We start from the raw sequence: 27,102 nt of genomic DNA, 5'->3' as shown, positions 1-27,102 counted from the left end.
TGGCGGTTATTGTAAATCGTTGGTGCAATATTAACTCTTATTTCATATCCAAATTAACTTAATTTTATATGGTTATTATGATACCCATATTTAGAAACATTTTAAAACAAAGTTTGAAAACTCCAGATTTGTTTCATTACAAGCACACGAAATTATTTACATCCGAGTCACTACAAAGTAAAATATTACATTCATTAGTTTTAAGCTGATTTCTTTGAAAAAAAATAAAAAATTTAAGTGATACAAATCACAGAAGGAGTGTACCAGATGTAATAACATAATTCCTTCAAAGTGTGCCTACTGAAAACAGTAACTGTCTCTATAAGTTGTTAGGTTTTTGAATGTGGCTAAAAGCAAATCCCAACACGCCAGAGTGTATTAGTATGACTTTTAACAGGATTCTATCAGTTGCGTAAGGTAAAAACATTCCCTCTAGGATTAATTTTCTCAATATTAGAAACTGCATGAGGCCAGTATAAAATAATCCTTAATATAGAGTAGCAATGGCTAGCGTCAATTGAATTTATGTAAGTGAAAGAATACCCAGTAGATTTCCTAAAAAATAGAATTTAGAAAAAGTTAAATCAAGAATAACTAATAATACGAGATAATGTCACTAGCCCATGGTATTAGAGTGGTCCTTATTTTCAATATTTCTTAAATATTGAAGTCTGACCCTCTAAATTAATTGCAATTTATATAAACAAACTTCTTGAGAAATTTGGGTTAAATTGAGCAAAATTTAGAGGTAGCTCAATGAGCATGAAAATTCCCTATATTTTAGCATTAGAAAAAATAATGATTTCTCTTTATTATAAATATTTTGCGAGAAAGTTAGGGGTTGTGGCTACTTTCTCTAAAACTGATACTTTCCAAGTAATTTAATATATCACTAATTTCAAACCGCTTTTTTTACGTATGATAATGGGTCCAATATGTAGGATAAAGAGGCATAATACTAAATTACACAAGGCAGATTGAAACTAGATAATTTAGTGATTTATTATACTACTTGGAATTTTTCAGTTTTAGAGAAAGTAGCCACAACCCTTAACTTTCTCGCAAAATTTTTATAAGAATGAAAAATCATTATTTCTTCTAATGCTAAAATATAGGGAATTTTCAAGCTCATTGAGCTACCTCTAAATTTTGCTCAATTTAACCCAAATTTCTCAAGAAGTTTGTTTATATACATTGTAATTAATTTAGAGGGTCCGACTTCAATATTTAAGAAAGAAATCAAATAAGGACCACCCTACCCTGGTATCATCTTTGACATTCACTAGAAAATGGCAAACGTGAGCCAAAAAAAATATGGAAAGCTGATTATCTTTCACTACAACATATGCAAAGATAAATTTAAAATTTCTTCCCCTCATCCTAGGTTAAATAAACTAAATAATCCCTAAACCAGTGTGGTGGCAAGGTTTTGTTTTTGTTAGGTAGGCCAAGTAAGTGGGGCCCTTTTTAAATTTCACCGTAAGCCAAATCTGGAAATAGTGTTAAAAATCAATAATTCTGGTACAGAATTTAACAGAAATAATAAACCACATTTATAAGCAAACGTCCACAGTGAAATTTCCAAAACTGTTGTAGAATAATGAAATAGCTCTCAGAACTTCAAAATGAAGTAAATTTTTTTTTTGCTACATTGTGTATGTGAAGTAATGACTAGGTAGAGCTTTTCAAATTAACAAATACTTAAGAGATTATAAATGCACAAAATAGATCTAATTTAATTTTAATCTCGCCAAATGTTAGTAGTTGTACTAGACTATTTTTTTCATGTTTATCCTGAGATAGTTTATTTAAATATTTTCTTCATAATGAAGATGTGTTTCCACTACTATTTTTTTTTTACTTACGCTGACCAGAATGTAGTCGGGATGTCAAATTAAGTTTCCGATCTCACACTTGTGGAGATTTAAATTCCTCTCACAAAGGACAAGATGTAACGCTATGTGGCTGGCTCCAGTTTAACCGTGGTAAATTTTTCACATTGAGAGATGGACATGGCGTGGTTCAAGTACTATTGAATGTTAGTATTGGTGTCTTTTAACCTTTTGATTTTATAATAATTTGTACCTTTAATATTAGGATACTGAATTGGCAGTCATGAGTAATATTCCAGCTGAATCAGTATTGAAGGTGAAGGGAACAGTTCATTTAAGACCTGAAGCTCAAGTGAATCATGTGTGTATTGTATATACATAGATTTGGGAGGTATACTTGAGTAGTGGCAGGGATCTATCAATTGAGTTGCTGTTTTCTTTACATCTGGCTTGTTCTTCAGCTTTGGTTGTGTTTGCAGACAAATTTAAAGAACATTCATGTTGGGTAACCTTTGTTAGATTCTATGATCATGTGAATAATAGCATGAAATTCAACAACAAATGTTGCAGTAATTAGATCTTTTAATTTATTAAACCCTCAACACCATCCTCACACACCACATTACAGCTGTCAGTATACCTAGCTATGTGGAGTGGTTAGCACTGTCACCTCGCAGCAAGAGGAGCTGTTAATTAAGGCAGATAAACCAGACGTTTTATTCTATGTTAATCGTTTTATTAATTGTTAAATAAAGTTAAGTTAGATTTATCATACAATATTCACATCTCATTTCTTATGAGTCTTAACAAAACAAGGCTCAAGTTCACAATAATTTAGACTAAGAATAGCTCAACCTTCAACAAACAATCATCTAGAGCTTAACAAAAGAACTGCACAAAACAAACTTATTTATTATTGCAGTAATATCATATATAGATCCTCACTAGATGGCGACACCATAGCGCTCTATGGTATTAGGTTGAAAGGTCAATGCAAACCAGGTCATATTAATAACCATGTAGTTATGAAAGAATATTGCCCTATTATTAACAGGAGCCAGGTTTGCTTGTGGTACAGGGTGAAAACTCTGAGCTACTCCTGCATGGAGTTTGCAAGTTCTCTCCGCCACAGGTTAAAGTGGTTTTCCCTCGAGTTCTTCCACTTTCATAAAAACTTGAGCTATCTGTCTAGGGAGCTGTTGGCTCAAGGGACATGAAGGGCTTGTCACCACACACTTACACAGTATAACACCTGAATTAATGGCATTAAAAGATGGGTATTAGCCTAACTGATTATTATTGTTGTTAAAATGTAAGAAATATATTGCGATATTTAGAGATTTATGAACCATATGCTGATGTTATTGTTATATAAAATCAAACCAAACTATTGCTCTTCTAAAACGTATTTTGGAAAAACACCTAGAACTGGCAAAAGTACATGTTGTGTCATGTGAATAAAAACCATTAGATAAGAGCAGAACTATATAATACATCCAAGATAGAAATATCCATATTAGTTTTATTCTCTTGAAAATGGGTTTACGCATCATATAAATGGTTTTCTAAGAGCAAATATCACAAGAGGAAAATATGGCTTTTGAGTAAATATCCCTACAATGTGCATTTTATAAATTTTAAATTTGTTGGCGAAGTAATTCATACTATAAATTTGGAGCCGTGAAGCAATATATGTTTCTGCAGTTTGGCGGGGGAATTCACATGGAATCAAAATAAACATAACAACAATAAATAGGACAGTTTCTATTCTTTCAATGCTAATGTTCTTACCAAACCTTTTTTCAATACTGACATGCCCAACTCAGACTTTGATTTGATAATATGAAAGATCAGTCCACATTTTGTTTTGAGAAAATTAGGCTGTGAGATTATGGATGGGGATCTTCTTTAAAAATTATAATAATAATAATAATGTTTTAGTTTAAAATGCAAAAAGTTATAAATAATAAAATGTCTTCAATTATTTTTCAAAATCATATGAAAGTTGATATTTGTCAGTTGGGCAGTACATAATATTTTTGTATTGTTAATAATGTTTAAAAAAAACTTCCAAGTTTTTGTTTTAGAATGAAAAAAAAATGTGTTTTTGGAACTCTGTTTCTTTGTTTATTTTTTAAATTTAATAACTCCAGATTATGAAATTTGTAACATCTCAATTTCTTTTCAGAAAATGAAAACTGGTGGTATAGAAGTTCTAGCTCATGCAATTGATGTTTTAGGAATATCAAAACCAAATTTACCATTTCGGATCAGTGACTTCTCAAAAGTATAAATCATAGATTTTAAATCACAAACCACTAATTATTCCATTTAAATTCATTATGGCAGTGTCCAATATTTAGAAATTGTATATATATATAATGTACAATTTATAGGAAAGTATCCAGTGTTGTGTTTCATATGAAATTTATTTTACGTGCCTTTTAATTGTGAACTTATATAACTTAAATTATTTTAAACAATCCTAATAGTGTTTTTCGGACTAATAAGAGGTTTAATTTTTAGTATACTGTGGTGTAATAGATAATTAATTACATTCTTAATAACATTCTAGCTGGCTGGTGCCACCAGTCTACAACCCCCTTCCCTTATCTTGCACTTCTCTCATAGCCACCATTACAGTAAGTCCTATTAAACAATGATGATATTTCATAACCAATAACCTTCTAATTGATACAATATAAACCATCACAACATATATTTGCATAAGTATTAATAGAAATCTATATATAGTGAGAGTGCATGGTTACAAAAACACCCGGATTGTTCAGAATTGGTATACAGCTCTGAAAATTGATATAATTGTACCTTAAACTATACTCTATTCTACCACATTTTTATTTAAAAAAAAACTACTGGAAAAAGGTTTTAAGCAAAAAACCTACTTGTTGCCGAGGTTCCGCGCATATTCGTTTGTATGTGTTTTTAAAATATAATAATCTAAGTTGGAGAGCATCTCCGCAACTTCACGAATAAAAAATGTAAATCGCGTGTAGCTTGAGTGGTAAAGGTGGTAATGTTAAGATTTTTTGTGTGGTGATACGTGTCATAGTCCTAATTAAAACCTGATATGGAACCACATTGAGAAATTTTTTTACTTCACTTTTTTTTTAATATTTGAGTATTACGTCTACCCAATAAATAAAAACTTCAAATGCAACTGAAATTGTCTACGTTTATTACATACTTAATGCAATATGTTTTTTTTAAATAACAAATTACAATTATTATAAATGAATAATTTTAAAACATAAATATGAAAATATTTAAATATTTCTTTTGCATTAAGGGAAACTGCATTACTTGAACATATTCTACGGGTAAGACATAGAATGTGAAATGTTCTTAAGTATCACAATAAAACCGCGGAATTAGGCTTACTTGTGGTTGCCATGGAAATTCGATATAAAAAAGATCAAATCAGAAGAAAGCGGGAAAAAAATGAATTTTTTTTAAATATCTCAATGTAGTTCCATATGATATTTTAAGAAGTGCTATGACACGTATCACCATAAAAAAATTTCATAACTTTACCACCTTTACCACCCGAGCTACACGCGATTTACCATTTTTCCCCATAGAGAAAAATGTAAAATTGAAAATAGCGTTAAAAGAAATATGATGTGGTTCCATATCAGGTTTTAAGTATTATTATGACACGTAACACCATGTAACGGATTCAGTCACCAGATGGCGACTGAGCCCGTTATCCAATTCTCACGCCCTGTTATTATTTTTAGTTTCGCGCTTGGTGGCCAATATAAAGGCGATTTCACCAGGTGCCGTGCCCTGGCTGGTTCTAGAAGGTTCTGTCTAGTTAACAGTCGTTCAGTTTGTTTTGTTTTAATCTGATTGCCGTCCAATCCATAAAAGAGACAATGTCCAATGAAGGGCTAAATTTCATTGTAAGTGTGATTATTATTTAATTTATGAAGGAACAATAAATCTTGTTCTTGATTATTTTTGCTGTGTCTTTTCGCTTCTTATTATTATGCCTCGCCTCTAGCGTTCCCCATATTGTAACCGTGACCGACTTAACGTGATTCATCTGGATCAAGATACGTTAAATCGAACTGGGAACGGTTACAACCATAAAAATTTGTAACTTTACCACCTTTTCCACCTGAGCTACACGTTATGTACAATTTTTCACTATAGAGAAAAAGGTAAAATCGTAAAAAACGCCCAGTAAAAAATTGATTTTAATGTGGTTCCATATCTGGTTTTAAGTAGTTCTATGACACGTATCACCATAAAAAAATTAATAACTTTATCGTACTAGAGCTACACGTGATTTACCATTTTTTATTAATAAAGTGGCGGAGATGCTGTGCAAGGTAGAATATTTTATTTGGAAAACACACTCAAACGAAGATGCACGCGCCTTTGGCAAAAAGCATGTTTTTTGCTTATCAACTTTTTCCATAAGGTTTTATTGAAAAATAAAAATTATGTAGTCGAGAGTATAGTTCAAGTCACGTGTATATCAATTTTTAGAGCTGTATACCAATTCCGAACAATTTATCACCATGCGCTCTCACTAATATATATATACAGTCTGAATGTCTAAGAATTCATTTTCACCTTGCTCCGAATTTATGACATAGAGCTTTTTTTCAAATTCATTGACTAGCTGCTAAAAAGAAAATGGAGGACACCCACTCATAAACAGATTTACCGGAATATGAGTTTAAGAAACCCCAATTGATTTAAGATCAAGCAGAATTTTCACTGAAAATCATCAGCACCACCAGTCTTAACCATTTTAAGTAGGGATGCACTGATATATCAGTAAAATGAAAAGAAACATTTTCAGAACTTTTTTCATGAAAAATTAGAATAAAATGGTATGTCAGTGCACTGAACCGTCTTCCATAATGATTTTATCTTCTACACTACTGTTATGAACGATAACTTTGTTTTATATCAGTCAATATATCGGATGATATTACAGCCGATATTATCGGCCACTAATAGCTGACATATCGGCTGTACCTATATCGGTGCATCCCTAATTCTAAGTGTACAGATTTATAGTATCTTGGAATTCAAAGTATAGTCGGACTTGAATTAAGGTGACCATCCACCTTAGTAAACTTATATTTCTAACTTATTTCCTCTTTGAAACACATTTTGCAATAAATTAAGTTGCAATAAAATCTCTTAAGTCAACCTGACTTAAGAGGTTTTATAATTATAACCTTGATATTGGTTTTCGATATTCATCACACTTGCCATTCCATTTACGAAATGATTAGAACGTACGTAAAATTGTTTTTTGTCTGTATATTGAAAGGTCTCTATTAGTAAATTCTTATCATCCACAAGCTTTCAGCCAGAGTTCACATTTTCACAGTTGGTATTTTGGGTTTGGGATTTTGTAGAACTTAACACCTTTCATATGAGGTGTATGAGAAAAACGTTTATCACTTTTACACAAACCATAACAGCATCTGATGCTAGGGATTTTTAAATTTATAATCTATTTAAACCTTTACACAAACTATATATGTAAAAGCATTAAAGCAAACTTCCTATTTAAATTAATTAAATCACTACCCTTTCATTTTTATTCCAATATTAATTAATACACTTCTATTAATAACAGCAGAGCCGACGACAGAATGCAGGTCATCTGACATTTTTATGCACTTATTTTGTATTTGGATGAAAATATTTCGCGATTTTCTCGGAAGGATCGCATATGGGTGATGCAAATTGTGGAACTGGGGATTTTGCTTAGGTTTCGAGTCCAGTAATTATTTGTCCAAGTTGTAACAATATTTGATACCAGTATGAGGGATATTTGGTTTTTTGGCTTATAATTCAATCAATTTGATAATTTTTAAATAAAAAAACTACTGAACTTCATAGAAATACTATTTTTTTTTACCCATTCCCGCTATCCAACCAATGGCTCCTGGCGCAGATGCTGTTCGGCATAAGAGAAACAAAAACGATTAAGATATTTGTTATCAGAAGGAAATAAACCAAAGATACCAGAATGCTATATTTAACTTAGCGTATGCTTTTACATTTTAATTGAATGGAATATCCTTAATCATATCCTAAAATCAAGATGAATCACAATTGAATCCAGCTATTTAAAATGTAGGGTTCACCTGAGGAAAATCATAATTATGAAAAATTAAAGAAAATGTTGTCAGCAGTTAGCAGTATGAACTATAAATTAAATTTCCATATTTATTTTGTATAAAAACTATAACAATATTAAGTTAGAAAATATTCCACATGAGTGTTGACTTTCTTCCATTGTCAGAACCTTAGAAAACTTCAATTAATTTAAGAACTGTTTTAAAAATTTCCTACTGCAGGACAGCTGAGGTCAGATCCTTTATCAAGATGTAAATTTTAGAATACTCCATTATTTTGTAGTGCAGAAAGGTGCTATATGTCAGCTTGCATTAAAATATATCTTAGCCTATTTCAATAACTTTTGTGCATTTACTTCTGACATTATTCATTCTCACGTGTTTTGGTTGTTCTGAAAAATTAATGTACAATAATGTTTGATATTTTTTGCAGGTTACAGAGGTAGTTCGACTTAAATATCGTTATTTAGATCTAAGAAATCCCAATATGCAGAGAAATTTAAAGTTCCGTTCAGACTTCTCCTTAAAAATTAGGAATTTTCTGGCAAAGGAATATGGTAAATTTTTCTTTTTTAAAATAAATATTGAGGAAAATCCTGGTACTAAATTGGGATGCCAGGCTTATAATCTTTAAAAAATAATGTACATTTAACACCGTTCAAGTTTATAAATTTCATTGTTTCTTAAAACTAACTAAATAAAATTAGCAGAGTATTAAACATTCTGTTTGAAGAACTAGCACACAAGCTTGAGATTAGCAAGAAGAGAAATGTGGCTGCAACTATGGCCTTTGTTTTCATGATTGCTCGAATATATTATCAACCTCCAAGGAGAGAGATCCTGCTACTTGTGAAAGTACTTCCCCGTTACCAGGACAAAGGGGGAAAGATACATTACATTACGAAATGAATCATGAAGCAAACCTGAATGCGTTCTTGATACTAGTTAATGAAAAATGAAAAAACCTTGGTTTAACATTTCAGTTATATGTTTTGAGTTGTATTCTAGAAGTTACCTGATTTATTGTTGAAAAATTAAGGGTACTTGTACACTTTTTAATACGGTTTTATGACACAAAATATTCACACTCGCTACAAATTGCTCCTTACTTTTACTGTTAACTTTTAAATTAATAAAATATATGCTTATATGATAAAATTATTTTAGGTTTCATTGATGTTGAAACTCCTACCCTTTTCAGAAGAACTCCTGGAGTAGGTAACATATATTTGTTTTTCTCAGTGAAATATATAATTTGGGTGAAAAAATCATATCTTTACTGTTTAAAATAATAATAATCATTGAGCTACTTTCAATCCCTTTATACACCCTTACCAAAAAATAAGTTGGCTAAAAACCACTTAGGACAACTTGTATTTCAACTTGGTTTTCAGTTTGTAAATGCCTACTTAAAAATAACTTAAATCCTCTTTATTAACCAACTTATTTCCAACTAAACCAGAATCAACATTTACATTTAACTACTTAAAAGCAACTTAAATCCTACTAGGGAAACATCTAAAAACCAACTTAAAAATATTATGTAATTTCCTGACTACTAAAAACCAACTAATTATAAACTTAGCAAAAGCAGTATTTTCCTACCAACTGAATAACAACTTATTACCCCTTTAATAGTAACTTGAAATATGCTGACAACTTTAGCCTACTTAATACCAACTCAATATCAACTAATAATGTGTATACAAACTAAATACAAACTGAAATCCAACTTATTTTTTGGTAAGGGCAGGTGGCTGGATTAAAAGATTAATCTCCCTTATTTTAATTGAGCATGATTTTGAAAATTAAAGGTCTACAATTAGGGATGCACCGATATATCGGTAACCGATATATCGGCTAATTTTTCAAATATCGGTATCGGCCAATATCGGCTTAAGCGAGGCTGATATTAGCCGATACTTCTGGTATTAGAAAAATATTTTCAGGAAAAACTTTAAAAAAAGGCGATACTCAACTAACTAATTAATGGAAAACATTTATTGCCACAACCTTACATTTCCTTTTAAAAAGGCCAGTTGATCGCTGTTGTAGGAAATAATTATTCGCGTCCAAAACGGTCAGGAATCTTAAGTGGTTTTTCGACTCCAAAAGCCATAGATCATATCATTTTTTAACAGGTGGTTACGAGAGTAAACAAAAAAGCATAATATTGTGATAGGTAACTTTGTTAATATCGGCCGATATTATCGGCCACGATTAGCCGATATATCGGCTGTACCCATATCGGTGCATCCCTATCTACAATTGTGTTTTATTTTGACTAGTCTACCAGGAATAAGGCTGCAAAAATACCATAATTATTAAGGGAATATAAATTGTTTTGAAAATTGATGGTAGTAATTGTGAAATCGCCATTTCTAACTCAGCTAAATCTGCACTACGAGGAAAGCCTGCGAGATAGGAGCATATGTGTCTGAATTTGGCATATGGCAGTAAAAATATAGTTTTCACCCAAATAAGCTATCAGTGGTGCTCCTAGTCGCAAGAAATAAAATTTTGTTGATTGACCATTTAACTATTATTCCCTTTAATGGTCTGATTTGCTAAACTATGGAACATTTTCTCTCTACAATATTAGAATTAAATTTTAACTCACCATAATTGTAAATTAGCTAAAGCTGATGAAATTTTTTTAACACTGTAATTTTTAGCAATGCGTTTACTGAGCTATCTCCAGTTCATATATTTTTAATTTAAGGTCTAGACAGTGACCATTTATTTAGCATTTATCATTATAATTAAAGTCTTCAATTTATTTTGCTGGCATCGGTGTTGAGGGAAAAATATTTATTTTGCTCAAACATTTTTAAACCATTTCATTCCCTTATTTTACTTTGTTATTCAATGCACCCTCCTCCTACATTATACAAAATTTTACTTTTTTATCACAAGTATCATAAATAACATAATAGAAATAAGTATGGCATTTCCCTTTCTTCCAATTATAGTTTTAATAATAATAGTCTGTTTCACTAATGACTGGCATCTCTCAGCGAGTTTTTACTTGTCTTTGGAACTGCCAGGTAACAATTCCTGACAAAGCGCCACCACCAGACTTTTGAAAAATGAAATGCTTTCAATATTATTTTGTAAGCAAGACTAAATATTTTTCGAATACCCCTTGGGGGGACTTGATTAGATTTCATTATTAAATCAAGAATATGTTAATTTATACTTAGAGATAATGACTGTTGGGACAATTTTTAGCAAAGACTATATATACGCTTCACTAAATAGACTGGCATGATCAATGGCTCAACTTGCATATGAAAGCAGACGCTGGTCAAAATTTTCCCCACGCTTCAGCAGTGCTACTAGTGGCGCCTCTAACGGCTGGTCAAAGGCTTCTCTCGTGTTTCGAAAGTGTTAACAGGTTTTTTGTATGGAGACGCCTGTCTAGTAAGTGAAGCGTTTATATAGTCTTTGATTTTTAGCATTCCCTTTATGCACGAAGAGTAAGCTGCTTACCCAAAAAAAAATCAGCATGTTCCAAAATCACGATTTTTTTCAAAAACTCCAGAGGGCACATATAATACATATTTATACATATTTGGTTTCTTCAGAATATGAAAATTTTTATAATGCAAAAATATTTCTCCTATGACCCCTAGCGGCCAAGTTATATTCCTATCGCATTTTAGACAAATTTGATTTTTTCAATGGGTAGACCAAGCGATTCTTATGTTTTTTGGGATAGCAATGCCTTACATATAAATAAAGATAAAAATCCAATAGCCACCTTAAATTGTAGCAAATCAGTCAACATTGTCTGACCATAACTCATTAAATGACACGAGCAAGTTTCGGATATCTTTTCGGTGTGGGTAGAAAAAATGTCATTCTCCCTGAGTATAAATAAATACATTCTTGATTAAATGCTGGAATATATTTAAATATTGATTATACAAGCCAATATTTTATTTCAGGGAGCCAAAGAGTTTTTGGTACCAACAAGGCTAGAAGGAAAGTTTTATTCATTGACTCAGAGTCCTCAACAGGTACATTTTTTTAACCAAATTGAAAATACTGAAATTATGAAATAGGAATATTTAAACTTTTTGTCCTTAAATTATAGCAACTAATTTGTTGATGAATACGAAGTTATTAACAGCTTTAATGTTAGATACATTGTCTGTATTTGTTCCTTCGTTGTAGATAAATATAAAAAATATCCTGCAATGTTTTTCCTGCCTAACCTTCCTTTCAATCACCAGGACACAGAGAAGCACAGTTACTATTTTGCCACTTAAAGAGTGGTTGGATGAGAATGGTGAGGCTCTAAAACTGGGCGCTAGCTCCCTGTCTGCTGCTTTAGAGAAAAAAATTCTTAAAACGTTGAATCTATTGATAACTTTGTTTCATTAAGGGATGTCATGATTTATGTCAATTGTTTAAATAATTTTTGATTAGTTTTAGTTAATTTTAGAAATAAAACCACTTAGGACAACTTGTTTTTCAACTTGGTTCTCAGTTTGTATTTGGGACAAATGCCTACTTAAAAATAACTTAAATCCTCTTTATTAATCAACTTATTTCCAACTAAACCAGAATCAACATTTACACTTAACTACTTAAAAGCAACTTAAATCCTACTAGGGAAGCATCTAAAAACCAACTTAAAAATATTATGTAATTTCCTGACTACTAAAAACCAACTAATTATAAACATAGCAAAAGCAGTATTTTCCTACCTACTGAATAACAACTTATTACCCCTTTAATAGTAACTTGAAATATGCTGACAACTTGAGCCTACTTAATACCAACTCAATATCAACTAATAATATGTATACAAACTAAATACAAACTGAAATCCAACTTATTTTTTGGTAAGGGATGTGGCGTATAGAGAACTAAATTACTTCACAATGTTCTAACAAAATCAAGAATCTCTGGAGTTAAATAAAACAATACATATAGGCTTTAAACAAGAGCCAATTTCATAACAGAAATTTTAATCCCAACTGTTTATTATTGAGTCCGTCACCTTTCTAGTCGTTTTAGCAATACATCAATCGAGAAATTTTTTATCTAAACCTCCTTAAATTTAAAAAAACTTCTGAGAAAAAAAATCATCATATTGTGTTTTGTTTAAAGGGCCCTTACCAAAAAATAAGTTGGTTTTTAGTTGGTATTTGTCTCAAATACAAACTTAAAACCAACTTAAATAGTTCTTAGACCACTTATTTTTTGGTAAGGGGGGGCTCAAAAGTTTGGTGTCAAAATGTGTGTAAAGTCAGTAAAGTGCGAAATTTACGGTTGACTCTGCCCGCCTCTGCCAAGGCTGAGTGAGGGGTTGGGGAGGGATGAGAAGCCTGCTCATTTTTCTTTTTTTTTTGCCACCGAACTTTGGAGCCCCTTTAAAAGGTTTGTTTAAAACACTTGTTTTTAAATTACCAACCCTGTAAAAATAATTTAAAATTGGTGTTTTAAGTTACACTTTAGCCATCTATCTCAATATTTATAGTGTTCTATAAATTGTGTTTTTGTATTTTTATTTCTTTTTTCACACTTCTAAATACTAAACAACTCTTATTTTTTAATTTGCTTATTTTGTGGCCAAGATATATGAATGAATTAAAAGACAATTTTTTACGAAGTATGCAGTTTATGCGCCTCTTGTTAGAAGCAATTTATTTGAGCGTTACTCCATCTGGTGGCTGAAAACGTTACCAAACAGTACTGAGTTTCAACTCATGCAACTTCTGTTAAAATTTATCAACATCACTTCAAAGATTTTTTTTTTAGTGAAACATGGCCTTTTTTGATAAGTTGAAACTTAACAGCTCCCTTTTCCTAAGTCCTGCTCTAAGTTTTTGATATCTGTTACAAAATATTCGTACAACATTTTTATTGCAGTTTAAACAAATGCTAATGGTTGGATCCATTGATCGATACTTTCAAATTGCGAGGTGTTATCGAGATGAATCTACCAAGAGGGACAGGCAGCCCGAATTTACACAGGTAATGATAATAATCCTTTTCATAGCAAGACATTGGGTTTATCTCTCAATTATTTTTTCTTCTTATATTTCAGCTTGATCTAGAAATGTCATTTGTGACTGCAGAAAGTATTATGACTTTAATTGAGGACACTTTACACTCAATCTTGCCCAAGGATCATCCAATTGAAATTCCTTTTCAAAAACTAACTTTTCAAGAATGTCAACAACTATATGGAACTGATAAACCAGACCTCAGACATCACAGTCAGGTATAATAATTTTATTTATGTTACGTATCTTTTCTGGTTTCAGGCTACCGATTTTTGCTTCAGGGCAGGTGAAGAACCCAATTAAAAAAAAAAAAGTTTTTTTCCCATGCCATCAAATTAAAGGGGAGTTGTGATACACCTTGGTTAAATAAGTAACTGAACCCAAAGCTAGACAGCATACAGTTCTCTTAGAACTGCGCCATTTGTATTGCCTTAGTGTCTGATTTTGGAAATATTAAACACATGGTTGAAACTGAAATATTAAGGGGCTGACTTCTGACCCTATTGTGTCATTCTCTGAATCCATCATGACATGACTGTAGCTTGATTAAAGCTAAGTCCTTGTCTACAATGATGCACTGCATGCCCTGTTTTTTTTGCAGATCCCGCAATATTACAGGTATTTTGGTAAAGCAATACAATGATGAGAAATATTTTGACAATATTATACAGGATTCATGTGAAAACTAACTGAGCAATAAACCAGTTTAAATATCAAATTTATCCTAATTTTTTTGGTCTAAACTGGTATTTACACTGACTTGAAATGAGTTTTTGGCTCTAGTGTAACTGACTTTAGATGCCCCTTCTAAATGTTGCAGATTTTTTGGAGAGGTTCGACACAACCTCTGAAGTTATTGGGGGCTCTGCCCCGCTCCTGAAATTATTGGGAGGTTTTTGGCCCAAACAGTCCTTTAGAATTCTATGCCTATGCTTATACTTAAAAATCTATCTTAAAATGTTTTATTTATAGATTAAAGACTTAACAAGGATTGTAAATGCCTCGGACTCCGAGTTTTTGAAGTCCAAACTAAAAACTTCAAGTTATACTATACAAGCTTTAGTTTTAGAGAAGAAAGAGGTTTGCTGCTTGTATTTGTCTTGGAAATTATATATGTATACACTTTGAATATCTTAGGAAGACTGGATTGACTGTGATGATTTCCATTAACACAGCTATTTTGTTTTACAACTAAGCCTCTTGCAGCAGTCAGCCCTTTGATGTAGTCTAAGGCCAATTGGATTAATAGCATTTAGCAGTGGAACCCTAGATATTCAAAGTGTATACATATATGTGTATTTCCTATATAGCATCAAGCACTATTATTCTATATTTTTCTGTTATGTCTTAATATTCTAGATTTCAATTGAAGCTAAAGAGGAACTTAAAGAGCCCCTGAGGTTTCTTGGAACTGAGGTGATACGATTGTTTTTTAACTAAAAATATATAATTTTTATCCAGATTATTTGCTATTTTTTAAATTAACTTTTGGAAATGAAACAAGAAATAATAACATATCTGCATAAACATAAGTAAAATAATACCAAAAGTATGCCTCTGAAAGGTTTTTGTTAAAGAAAATAGACGGTAAAATAAATGTAGGGTGTAATTTTTAACTGTCACTGCCACTTTTAAACTAAGCACTAGCTGGGGAGGGAACACTGGATGGGCTGGTATTTGAGCATGCATGTGCATAGACTCAATTTTTCCAATCGCTGAAAAACATAACTTAATCATGTGTCCTCGTGCAGCATGTGGCACCATCTAAGTAAACTGACCGTTTAATTTTGGAAATAAAAGCTTAACAAAATGGTCGTTTAACTGTAAATTTTTATATAACTTGATATTTGTTAATTTCAAACTTAAATTATTAATTGAATGAATCATTCTAGACGTTTAAAATGGTAGAAATTACCTCAGTTACTATTGAAGTTGTGAAGCGCTGAGACTGGCAGCCATGCTGTCATGAAATGCTTCCCCATATATTTCCTAAAAAAAATCTTCCGAGGCTTGGAAACCATTGGAATTCATTTTACGATCTATTGCAAAGCTAGGAGCAACAAACACAACACCCTAACCAAGGAGAACGCACCCTGTCATAAGTCGTCAATTTTCTTGCTTACAGTTTTCATTGGTTAGATGCTTTAGCGCCTTCTGCCCTTGGAAGGGGAAAATACCGATATTGTCTTCCCCTTTCCCTAGAATGTTCAGCGTAAAGGCTCGTCCAATGAAATTTGTGTATTTAAAGGCTAGCTGTCTTGTGTGGGGCTGGTGTGTTTGTTGCTACTAGTTGCTGAGTGTTTGTGTAATCAAACTTTTCAGAACAGAAAACTGCTTGCTAGAAAAAGGCTGAAAGGGCTGACGTAATTTTCCTACACACGCTTTATTTTTATTTATAATTTTAGTGATGGTGATGGGAATAAATTTTTACTATTATCACGCCTCATGTAAGGAGTCTAATCTGAAACTTTGAATTTAAAAATTAGTGTACATTTGGTTTAAATAAAATTTTTGAAACAGTTGGGGCTAGTTGAAGAATTTTTTGTTTTTAGTTTTAACTGCAGTTTAACTAGTTCATTTAATTTTGGCCACATTTTCTGCATTGTGGCGATTATTTTAATTTTACACTTTGTTAAAACATTTCAGGAGTTTTTTCAAATTGAAGTGAAAAGTAATGGCTCATGGAAATCATCTATTTATAAACATGTCTCACCAAAACTACAGAAAGATTTAAATACATTTTTGAATGCTGAACCTGGACATCAAATTTTCCTCAGTTTTGGTACAAGATATAATGCAGTTCAGTATTTTTACTTATAATCATACATTTTTAATTTATCGCTATACTGGGGTGGTTTACTTGTACATTGGTTACACCAATTTGGCTAGACATTTTAGTAATAAAATTTATTTTACAGAAAAACATTTTGGGCTGGGCGAAGTTTCAAGATTTTACTTGACCTATTAGCTTTTACTTTGATAATTTATCTTGGATAATTAGTACTGTAATATGCAGTTGTTTCACATAATGTGGAATTTCCCCATGTAAAGTTTTCCTGATAATGACCACAAATTTTTCTAATTATTTAGCCCTAGTTTATGCTTGAAGCTGTAGTAAGTGAAGCACATGATTGGGGCTGTGTACAAGTTTAGATAATCATCCCCACCCAGAGGCACACTACAGGTGTGTATCGCACAGACTAAAATCTTGAATGACGTGCTTTTTAATTTATCATGTTTTGTTTGTTGACAAAAAGATTGTCAAAACGTTTTTAGCATCCTCTTTTAAGTGGTGCTTGGTTCAAGTTGGGCCTCTAGTTGGTACATCTGTTCTACATTAATGACTATGCAATATAGGCAATTGACTAGGGCTAGAATTCTACATGTAGATTTCCTTTAAACTATTTTAGGGGAAAAATTAAATGTTGCATTGGGGCCAAGTTAAATGACTTGGCCTATGCCTCAAAAAACTGCTAACACATCCCTGAAGACGTGTTATGGATTCTAGTTAGTTTACGTCATTGTTATTTTTTTCTTTATGCTTTTCTAAATGTTACTTGGATTATTGAATATTGAAAATGGAACTCTCATATTATCTAGGGCCAAGTTCTAGGAAAAATTAGAGAAACTGTTTGTAAATTCTTGGATTTTCCAAAACAATATAAATTTATCTGGGTGACTGATTTTCCTCTCTTTGAACAGGCAAGTTCAGGTACTGTATGTTCATTTATTTATTACTTAACCCTTTTTAGTTACCTTATCAATTTTTTACAGGTATAAGTAACTGTTTGGTATCTGTTCACCATCCATTTACAGCACCACATCTAGATGACATGGATAAAATTAAAGATCCAAACAAAGTAAATAATTATAAATTTCAATTTGAAAGTAGTAGAGCAGGCTTATAAGACACACAGGGATGTCCCCAATAATTAATTTATAATTAATAAAAGTTTTTAAATCAAGGCCAAGTTGGTAAACTAAAAATTAGTTTTGAAGGCATTTGTACCATGAGGTAGATTGTGTTGACACTCTGTGTGCTAGCCTCTATTTCGATAGGGTCCCTAAGTCCCTTATTTAAATTTGTGACCCCACCAGCGCTCATTAGTTACCGCACCGTGTTAGGAAGATGACTGCGTTTCTCTTGCTCACCTTCAATCCCCTCACAGTGTTGGCATGTTAAGCCCAATTCGAGAAGTGATAGATGAAGTGAAGTGGATTTGTTTAAATGATGATGTGTTTTTATTCTAAACTGCTCTTATAAGTGATCTAAATATATAAAATGATTAAAACAATTTATTTTGTTTAGGGATTTTTCATTCAAAAAGAAGTTGGTTCTTATATATACAATATCGTGCAGGTTGTCCATTAGCAGGATGAGACTCCTGGTATACAGCACTTGTTCTTAGGGTCAGGCCCGTCCCTTACCAAAAAATAAGTGGTCTAAGAACTATTTAAGTTGGTTTTAAGTTTGTATTTGAGACAAATACCAACTAAAAACCTACTTAAAAACAACTTAACACCAACTTAAAACCAACTAAAAACTTACCTAAAATGTTACTTAATAAAGACCACTTAAAGCCAACTTAAAACCAACTTAAAAAATATGTAATTTTCTGACCACTAAAAACCAACTAAATACCAACTTAAAGAAAAAGGCATTTTCCCACCAACTTAAAACCAACTTAACTAGTTTACTGAAATATGCTGACCACTTAAAACCAACTTAATATCAACTTAAATGTGAATACCAACTAAATACCAACTTATTTTTTGGTAAGGGGTACACAGCCGCCAAAACTCGGGGGCGCTAAAATTCTTTTTGGGGGTGCTGCCTTGAGTCAATTTTATCTCCCCACCTATACAAAAATGCATGTAACAGATGTTATGTTATATGAGTTTTTTAATATACAAATATTTTAGATCATATCTTTCGGTAATTGAGCAATTGATTTTTTTTGGGTCGGTCGGATTGGGAATGCTCAAATACTCATTTGGGGGTGCTGAGCATCCCCTGGCGCCCCCCCCCCCCCATGTACGGGCCTGCTTAGGTTTTAACAACCATTAGAAGCATAATATTTATTCACTTTGAATAAATAATTATAATACTTATGCATGTATTAATTTCCTTAAAAATATCAGGTAGAAGTTGTCCATTCTCTGAAGAGTAAGACGGGAAAATTCTTAAGAAGTGCCATTTTGTAAAAAGTTCCAATTTTTCCTTTGAGTTTTCTCAGCCTAATGATGATTCCAGTATGTGACATATAGCATTCAGATGAGTTGATCAAATCTGACTATCAAAAAAAGCACAGCAAACTTGCCAATACTTGAAAATAATTAATTTTCATATTAAATAGATATTTTTATTTCTGTGTCAATCTGATTTATCATCCATCTCCATTTTCCATTATTGAATGAATGAATGAAATGATATGTTTAATGTGCATATCAACAGTACAGACATACATATTAGTGCCTCGGGTATTAGCCTAGCTGATTATTATCATTATTATTATCTTTTGTAATAATAATCAGCTTGGCCCCACCATAGGGACAAGTCAGCTAATATTGTTTAATGCCCTTATTCCAGGTGGGCAGTTTACATGTGTTTAGGGTGGTGTAAATATAGTTTCTGAATTTGCAATGCTACTTGTTTTCCACTCACCATGGGGTAGCGAAGTGGTTAGCACTCTCGCCTCGCAGTAAGAGGAGCCTGGTTTGATCCCGCTTGTGTCACTGGGTAAAAACTCGGAACCACTCCTTCTGCGTTGAGTTTGTAAGTTATCTCCCTGCTCTTCAGTTTCCCCATTCCATAAAACCTTGCTGAGGTTAATGGTAATAGCAAAAGTGTGACAATCCCTGTACTTTCATATGCTAAAGGTTTAAAGAATGCTCGACTCGAGATCAACCACATAAAAGACTATTTATTGTCGCTTTTCCGGATCTTTTTTTAGTCTATGGTATTGTATCGTAGGTAGATGGTTGGTATTTGTTCCAAATACCAACTTAAAACCAACTAAATACCAACTTAAAACCTACTTACAAATAATATGTAATTTTCTGACCACTAAAAACCAACTAATTACCAACCTAAAGAAAAAAGTATTTTCCCATCAACTTAATACCAATTTAATAACACCCCTTTAACTAGTTTATTGAAATATTCTGACCACTTGAGTCTACTTAAAACCAACTTAACGTCAACTAAAATGTGTATACCAACTAAAATCCAACTTATTTTTTGGTAAGGGATTCTCCCCTCCCAACTTGTATTTCGCTCGTAACATTCATTCAATTCAATTCTTTTATTTATTTACTATTATATTATATTTACAAAGAAAGGGTTTGAGGGCCAAGTCGTCGTGCGACTTATAGCCCTCTTATGTTTGCACAACAAATGGATGTCAATTGTACATTTTTAGGGTATTAAAATAAAAGTAGAAAAATTCAAACATAACAAAGATAAAAATATCATTAACCCAAAAAGGGAAAAATAAAACAATGAAAAAAGAACAAACCAATTTAAAAAACAAAAATTTATAATGGTTAATTATGGTTTTGGACAATTATTTTTGGTATCTTTTTGATAGATTGGAGTGTTTGTACATCTTTTATTTTGCCACGCAGTTCATTGTAAATTTTAACCCCAGAATAAAAATATAATTTATTTTCTTTGATGTATTGCACTTCGAAGGCAAAAAAAAGTTGGATTTTAGTTGGTATACACATTTAAAGTTGACGTTAAGTTGGTTTTAAGTATTCTCAAGTGGTCAGAATATTTCAATAAACTAGTTAAAGGGGTAATAAGTTGTTATTAAGTTGATGGGAAAATACTTTTTTTCCAAATACCAACTTAAAGTATTTCCTAGACCACTTATTTTTTGGTAAGGGTTGGTTATTAGCTCAGCTGATAATTATTATTAAAGAATTGGTCTGAGCCCCTTCTAAGATCCAACTTATTTGCATCATTAGTGAACTAAAAAAATTAATATTTCACTATACAGTTATTGGAAATACGCGGCCAGCATTATGATCTTGTTTTAAATGGCCAAGAAATTGGTGGAGGATCTGTTCGAATTAATGATGCACAGCTTCAAAAATATATTTTTGAAGATATTTTAAAAGTGAGTTTTAATACAATTTCATTGGTATACAAATAAAGTAGCCACAGTATTAAAATTTAACAAAAATTAAATTTTTTTAGGAGAATGTGGCTGATCTCCAATATTTTATTGATGCTTTGGAGTCTGGCTGTCCACCCCATGCTGGAATAGCTTTAGGTAATATGCCTATTTTAAATTGAAAGTATTAAAAAATTATAATTATTAACAATTTAAAAACCATATTGTAACTTTGAATTTTTTGTTTCAATGCTACCCTCAAATTTGTACCAGCTGTGCACATAGCAAATAGTTGCCTTTGGCTTAAGTAAAAAAAATCAATTAATACCAGCTACTATATCTAAGAAATTGTGTGCTACCTTTCCAGGTTAATGGTATTCACTTTAATTTAAAACCCCATAGGTGGGGTGGCGGAGTGGTTAGCACTTTCGCCTCGCAGCAAGAGGAGCCGGGTTCGATCCCAACTTGTGGCACTGGGTGAAAACTCGGAACAACTCCTTCTGCGTTGAGTTTGCAAGTTCTCTCCCCACTGGTTTAAGGGGTTTTCCCCCGAGTTCTTCGGTTTCCCCTTCCCATAAAAACTTGTAGAGGTTAACGGTAATAGTTAGTGTAGGGAGCTGTTGGCTCGATCTCGTGGCATGCAGGGCTTGCCACCACCCTCCTACGCATTGTAACCCGGCCACCTGAATTAAAAGGCTTCAAAAGTCGCATGATGACTTAGGCCTAGGGTGGTGCTTTGGGTATTAGCCTAGCCTAGCTTTTAACTCAGTAATACTCATTGAATTGGGAATAATACTGCTAGAATTACAATTACGATTTCGGTTGCCACGGTTACGCGGGACCTGTTCTGATAAGACTGTACGAAATTAATCTTTATAATTAGGCGGTAGCGCCATCTATATTTTGTAAAGTTATATGGCTAAAAATTAATAATTATTAGCTAGCTCACCGTAACTTGAGTTAAAAAGGATCGTGTTGACAGAATAAAATTATTTGTAAACAACTTCAAAGGTTTGTTTCTTACGAGTAATCATACATTTCAATTTCGCATCAGATTCGCGAAAAAATTCAATTGCAATATAGTTGCCACCACTAGAGACAGATGCCGCCACGGTAGAACGATAAAGTTGATAAAGTCTCCTTATTGAACGAAATTGGTCCCACGCCAGCCAGATTTAGTTGTACCTCTATTTATTCCCAACTCAATGGTAATACTATGAATTGTTTGTTTTTCCAGGGTTGGATAAAAACCTGTTTTTTAAAACATTGGTTTATATTACTCAAACTATTTTTTCGCTTGTGTTAATTGTACATACAGTTCTTTATTAACTAAAATTTAATTTGATTTTAAAAAATTCAAGTACCAAAATTATATGGCCAGATTAAAAAATTATCTTTTTTAATATTTTGGACTATAATTTAAGGGCTCACACTTCTTGGACTATCTTTAACATCTTTGTTAAAGACACAATTTTAGATGCTTTCTCTGTGCCTAGTCTATTATTATTAGTCAATTAACTATAGAACAGCAGTATCGCATTAAAAAGTGTTGTTGTAAATTTATTTTCGGTTTTGAATATTACAAAGGTCCCGCTAAAACTAAGTTTTAGTTTTGATTATGTACAAATATTTTGGCCAACAATACGTTTCGGTTTTACTTTTGTAGTGTTTTGGTAAGAAAATGTACAAATAATTTCAAATAATTCAGAGTAAATCGTGTCAAAGTTAAAAAAACCACTTGATTTAAAACATGCCAACCCTGTTTTTTCCATACTCACCATATATTTGAGCTGCTGCTATACCACAGGAAATCCTTTAAGCATGGAAAAAACTTAGTTATTTTTTTAATATTTTAGGTTTGGATCGTTTAATCAGCATTTTATGTGACACCAAAAACATTCGAGATGTGATTGCTTTTCCTAAGTCATTGGATGGAAAAGATCTTATGTCTGGAGCACCATCAAATATTAATAAAAAATAACTAGAGGATTGTAATTACATATTTTGTAATATTTAGAAATTAAATTTTTCATGAAAATGTGTTAGCTTCAAACTTGAGGTCTGTCTTATTTACTTTGCACTATGAATGTTTCTGACACAGTATACTTATTTCTTTAAAGCTAGTGATTGACGATATTGCTTTAATATTTGTAAAGTGTTCAACTCATTAATCATTTTTTTTGATAAAACTATTGGTTTGTTCTGGCACAATGGGATTTGTAAATTTTTTGCCATACTATTTTGAAGAACTTCACTCGTAATGTAGTACAAAATGTAAATAAGTTTAAAAAACTCTACTAGATAAGTACATAGATGTAACGTTTCCGATGGCCATAGGTTAAAGCATTAAAGATAACGTTTCTAGGGCAGCTTTCATAATGCGAGCTCCATTTTGGTATATATTGTATATGTAATGAATGTTTTTGCTTTGTCATAATGGTTTCATTGTTGTTTTTGTTATACCTTCAAATAAAATCAAATATATCAGGGAATTAGATTGTTGACAGATCCGTCAGGAAAATATCAGAAAGTTTAATTGCAAAATATTTAAGTTCTAAACATTTGCACTGACATGTATAGTAGAGGAAAGTTATAAATACCTTACGTACTACTTTGGGTGGAGACCGTATTGGCGTAAACTTCATAGATTTTGAGGCACTCTTCCATGTGATGTAGCTCCCACATTCTCCTTAGTGGAAGTTTTTCTATATTGGTAAATCGCAGTTTAAAACCAATGACACGTACTAAAAGACTCATTCGAATAATTATACTAGACCCTTGAAACTTCATGGAGACCAATGAGTGTGAATTAAATAATTTACTTTATTTCCTCTATCTTTGAAAAGAAGTACTAAAATCTGAAATTAGTGGGAGTACCCCAATTCCAAGGGCAGGAGTGTGGATTTTGGGTGACTGTCCATTAGATAATTATTTACTTAAAAAATGGTTTCCTAGTAAAAGTCATCCAAATCTTTTTATTTCCAACTGGATAATATTATTGGGCGAAGCCTGCTCCTTTAATGGATGTCCCTGTCACCTAGGAGCAAGAAACACAAGGAGAACGCAGCTAGCCTTTAAACACACTAATGCAGTGTTGGGTACGAATTACATTGGATGAGCGTTTACGCTGAACGTTTTACGGGTGGGGGGAAGACAATTTCAGAATTTTCCCCTTCCAACGGCAGCAGGCGAAGCGTCTAGCCAATGAAAACTGTACACAAGAAAATCCACGACTTTTGACGGGTTGCGTTCTCCTTGTGTGGGGTGCTGTGTTTGTTGCTCCTAGCTGTCACTAGTTCAGAGAATTTGCATTTAAAATACTCAAGTAAAGGAAACTATATATTTATACACTTAGAATGTGTATGGATCCATTACCACCATATTGCAAAAGCAGTTAGAGAAACGGGCTTGGATAAAAGTATGTTGAATATAAAACAACAAAATTTTTCCAATTCATTGGCTACCTGGCTTTGCCAAGAATTCATGGAAAGAAAAAAAGGGCACTCACTCGTAAAATAATCAGAAAAAGAATTAAACTAACGCCTGATACATTATCACACTGAAGATCTATAACTTTCCCTGTTCTGGCTTAAAATAACGTAATTAGCAAAACAGTCAAGTGAACTTCTATTCGAGAGAAGGCTTAATAAGTTTATTAAGAGCTATATCTAGTTTAGCAGGATGCAAGCTGTAAACCACACTTGTTTCTATGAGAAAAAAGTTATCAGTCTTCCTCAGACATTCTAAGTGTATACATATTGTTATCTAGTCTTACCCATATGTTTGATGGCACATATGGCCAGACTTACCATGTCAAACTCACAAATGAATTTGAAATTTGCATGGTAATGAAAACTGATGAGATAATTTCATTAATTTAAAAAGTTATAATTAAAAAAATATCAAACATCAAAAGTTATGATCAAAGTTATCAGGACATCAACAATGAGATGAAATAACTGAAAAGCAAACACTGATTACAAAAAAAGAGAACTTCCAAGATTAAGATTGATATTTTATTTCACATTAATGAAAACTAACTTTATTATACATGTTTCCTTGTGATAGTCTAGGTTTATTTTGTATCTTAACAAGCTGTCCTGTTTTAATTATCCAATTTTAAAAAAGAAAATGATAACGCTAAATTTATGTTCTAATGAAACACAAAAAATGGATTTTAAACAAAATGTTATGAATAAAAGTTTCAAAAGTGTCATAAATGAAATATTTTCATTTAAGGAAAACAACTTTCAGTTTGGAGCCTCTAATCATTTCTTCTTCTTTGGAGTATAACCAAATTTTGCCATATACTTGGTGGCCTCTTTGTTGGTTAAGATTCGTACATGGTTAACATGAGCAGCTACTTCAGGAGGTGGCATTTTGATTCTTTGAAGATATATTTCGAAATTTGCAAATGGATCAATAACAACTGGTTTCAGAGCAGGAGGACAGTTTTCTGAGGTTGAATTGTGTAAAGGCTTTGTAGGACTTTTTGTTTCATTCTGGTGAGCTTTAGACAAATTAATTTTATCATTTTGGTTATGATTCTGACTTCTTGATTCATTTGCTGCTGGCTCTGTAGTTTCGAAAGGTACCACACTCGTAATGGCACAATTTTTAATTGACTCGATAGGTTTAGAAGCTGCAACTTGAGATTCAGCAGGAAACCTTTTTAAAACTTCATCCAACTTGTAATTCAAATGAGAAGTTGAAGAAATAATTAACTGAGCCAAATAAGCAGCTGAGAGAGTAAATGCTTCTTCCAATTCATTTGGCAGATTTTTAAAATCTGGTGGCTCAACGCCATATGGATTAGAATTAAGAATTCGTTTAGCTTGGATATACTGTTCCGAAACTGGTCTAGCTGATTTAAACAGGCCAGTTGGAGTAACTGGACGAGTGGCATGACCATCTTCATCATTTTCATGGCTAGCATCAGAGTTATCTATAGCTGTTTCATTGTTTATGAATACCACATCATTTGAGTCGGATGTGCCTAGTAATGCCGTCAAATAATTGTCATCAGTCAACCTCTTTTGATCATTCACTCCTGATGCCTGTTCTGCATCAGATTTTTTTAATAACATTTGTTTTCGAGATGTATCACGAGAAAGGTATAACGAAGAATTTTCGCCCCGCGTTGTGACTGAACGAAATACTTCAGAAGGTAAAACAACGGTTTTACCAACAAGAACATTCTCCAGAAGTGTTTCTACAGCCTTTTCCGAAACATTGTACTCCATCTTCATATTTCCTTTCTCACTATTTGGCTCCGAATCATCCATTTTAAAGTTGATTGTTGATTATTTTCAGCAACAGAGATTTTTAGATATACTTTGTAAGTTCACGCCACAACTGCAAATTAGCCAATAAACATCGGATGAGTACATCGAATATAGAGAGACGGATTAGATATTAAGGCCTTAGACACCACAATTTAAACAATTAAAAAAAAAAGGGAAACAGAACGAACAAACAAAAAGCACAAGAAAGAAAGAACGATACTAAAATATCCAGATATTTTTAAGGATCCACGAAAAAGGATACTAGTTATCTCATTAAACATAGTTTTTAAGATCTTTTTTTAGTAGTAGAAATCATTCACTCTTACTTATTATCCCAACGTTTCAGCTTTAGTCATAGAAATCGGAGAAGTTACTAAAACATTCATTCAAATAGCTGGAAGCGCCGAAGCGGCCCGAGTAGAAGCTGTAGCTTTGACCGTGCTTTTTGTTTGGCGGATGACGAAAGTATCGCCATCTCTGTGGGTACGTGACGTTTTGACCCCGCCGGCTCGACCCCAGGCTTTTCGACCTCGGACGATAAGACCCCTAGCATATGTAACATAATTACTCATAAGTATGCCACTGTACCTTTATTCCATTCAAAAATCTTCACTAACGGTTTGCTTCACCACGAACCAGTGAAAAGGTGGACTACGTAATATTTTACTCTTTTTATTCATCCTAGTAATTTTGGGAGTCACACTATTGGC

The 27,102-nt window shown here is 32.5% G+C and overlaps 2 protein-coding genes across 4 annotated transcripts; one reads left to right on the top strand and one right to left on the bottom strand.

Moving 5' to 3' along the window:
- On the top strand, positions 1 to 23,115 carry AspRS-m (aspartyl-tRNA synthetase, mitochondrial). 3 transcript variants are annotated; one of them, XM_090174603.1, is made up of 18 exons: positions 1 to 177; positions 1,875 to 2,038; positions 2,098 to 2,193; positions 4,021 to 4,119; positions 8,400 to 8,523; positions 9,134 to 9,180; positions 11,917 to 11,988; positions 12,146 to 12,220; positions 13,850 to 13,954; positions 14,028 to 14,204; positions 14,959 to 15,066; positions 15,346 to 15,402; positions 16,633 to 16,785; positions 17,587 to 17,698; positions 17,761 to 17,846; positions 20,991 to 21,110; positions 21,191 to 21,266; positions 22,964 to 23,115. In XM_090174603.1, the coding sequence occupies exons 1-18, from the start codon at positions 69 to 71 to the stop codon at positions 23,086 to 23,088; spliced, it is 1,905 nt and encodes a 634-aa protein (XP_090030729.1). In that variant the 5' UTR covers positions 1 to 68; the 3' UTR covers positions 23,089 to 23,115. The 3 variants fall into 3 exon arrangements, with proteins under 3 accessions (XP_090030729.1, XP_090030730.1, XP_090030731.1); XM_090174604.1 differs by lacking the exon at positions 12,146 to 12,220; XM_090174605.1 differs by lacking the exon at positions 14,959 to 15,066.
- Positions 23,116 to 25,107: 1,992 nt separating this feature from the next.
- LOC149943771 (uncharacterized) lies at positions 25,108 to 26,834 on the bottom strand. The gene is made up of 2 exons (XM_090174793.1): positions 26,719 to 26,834; positions 25,108 to 26,462 (listed from the first exon to the last, which is right to left on the bottom strand). The coding sequence occupies exon 2, from the start codon at positions 26,390 to 26,392 to the stop codon at positions 25,376 to 25,378; it is 1,017 nt and encodes a 338-aa protein (XP_090030919.1). The 5' UTR covers positions 26,393 to 26,462; positions 26,719 to 26,834; the 3' UTR covers positions 25,108 to 25,375.
- Between the last annotated feature and the right edge of the window lie 268 nt (positions 26,835 to 27,102).

Source organism: Leiobunum rupestre, chromosome 5 (assembly GCF_980474605.1).
Source record: "Leiobunum rupestre chromosome 5, qqLeiRupe1.1.hap1, whole genome shotgun sequence".
Taxonomy (NCBI): domain Eukaryota; kingdom Metazoa; phylum Arthropoda; class Arachnida; order Opiliones; family Sclerosomatidae; genus Leiobunum; species Leiobunum rupestre.
This window is presented reverse-complemented; position numbering and strand designations above follow the sequence as displayed.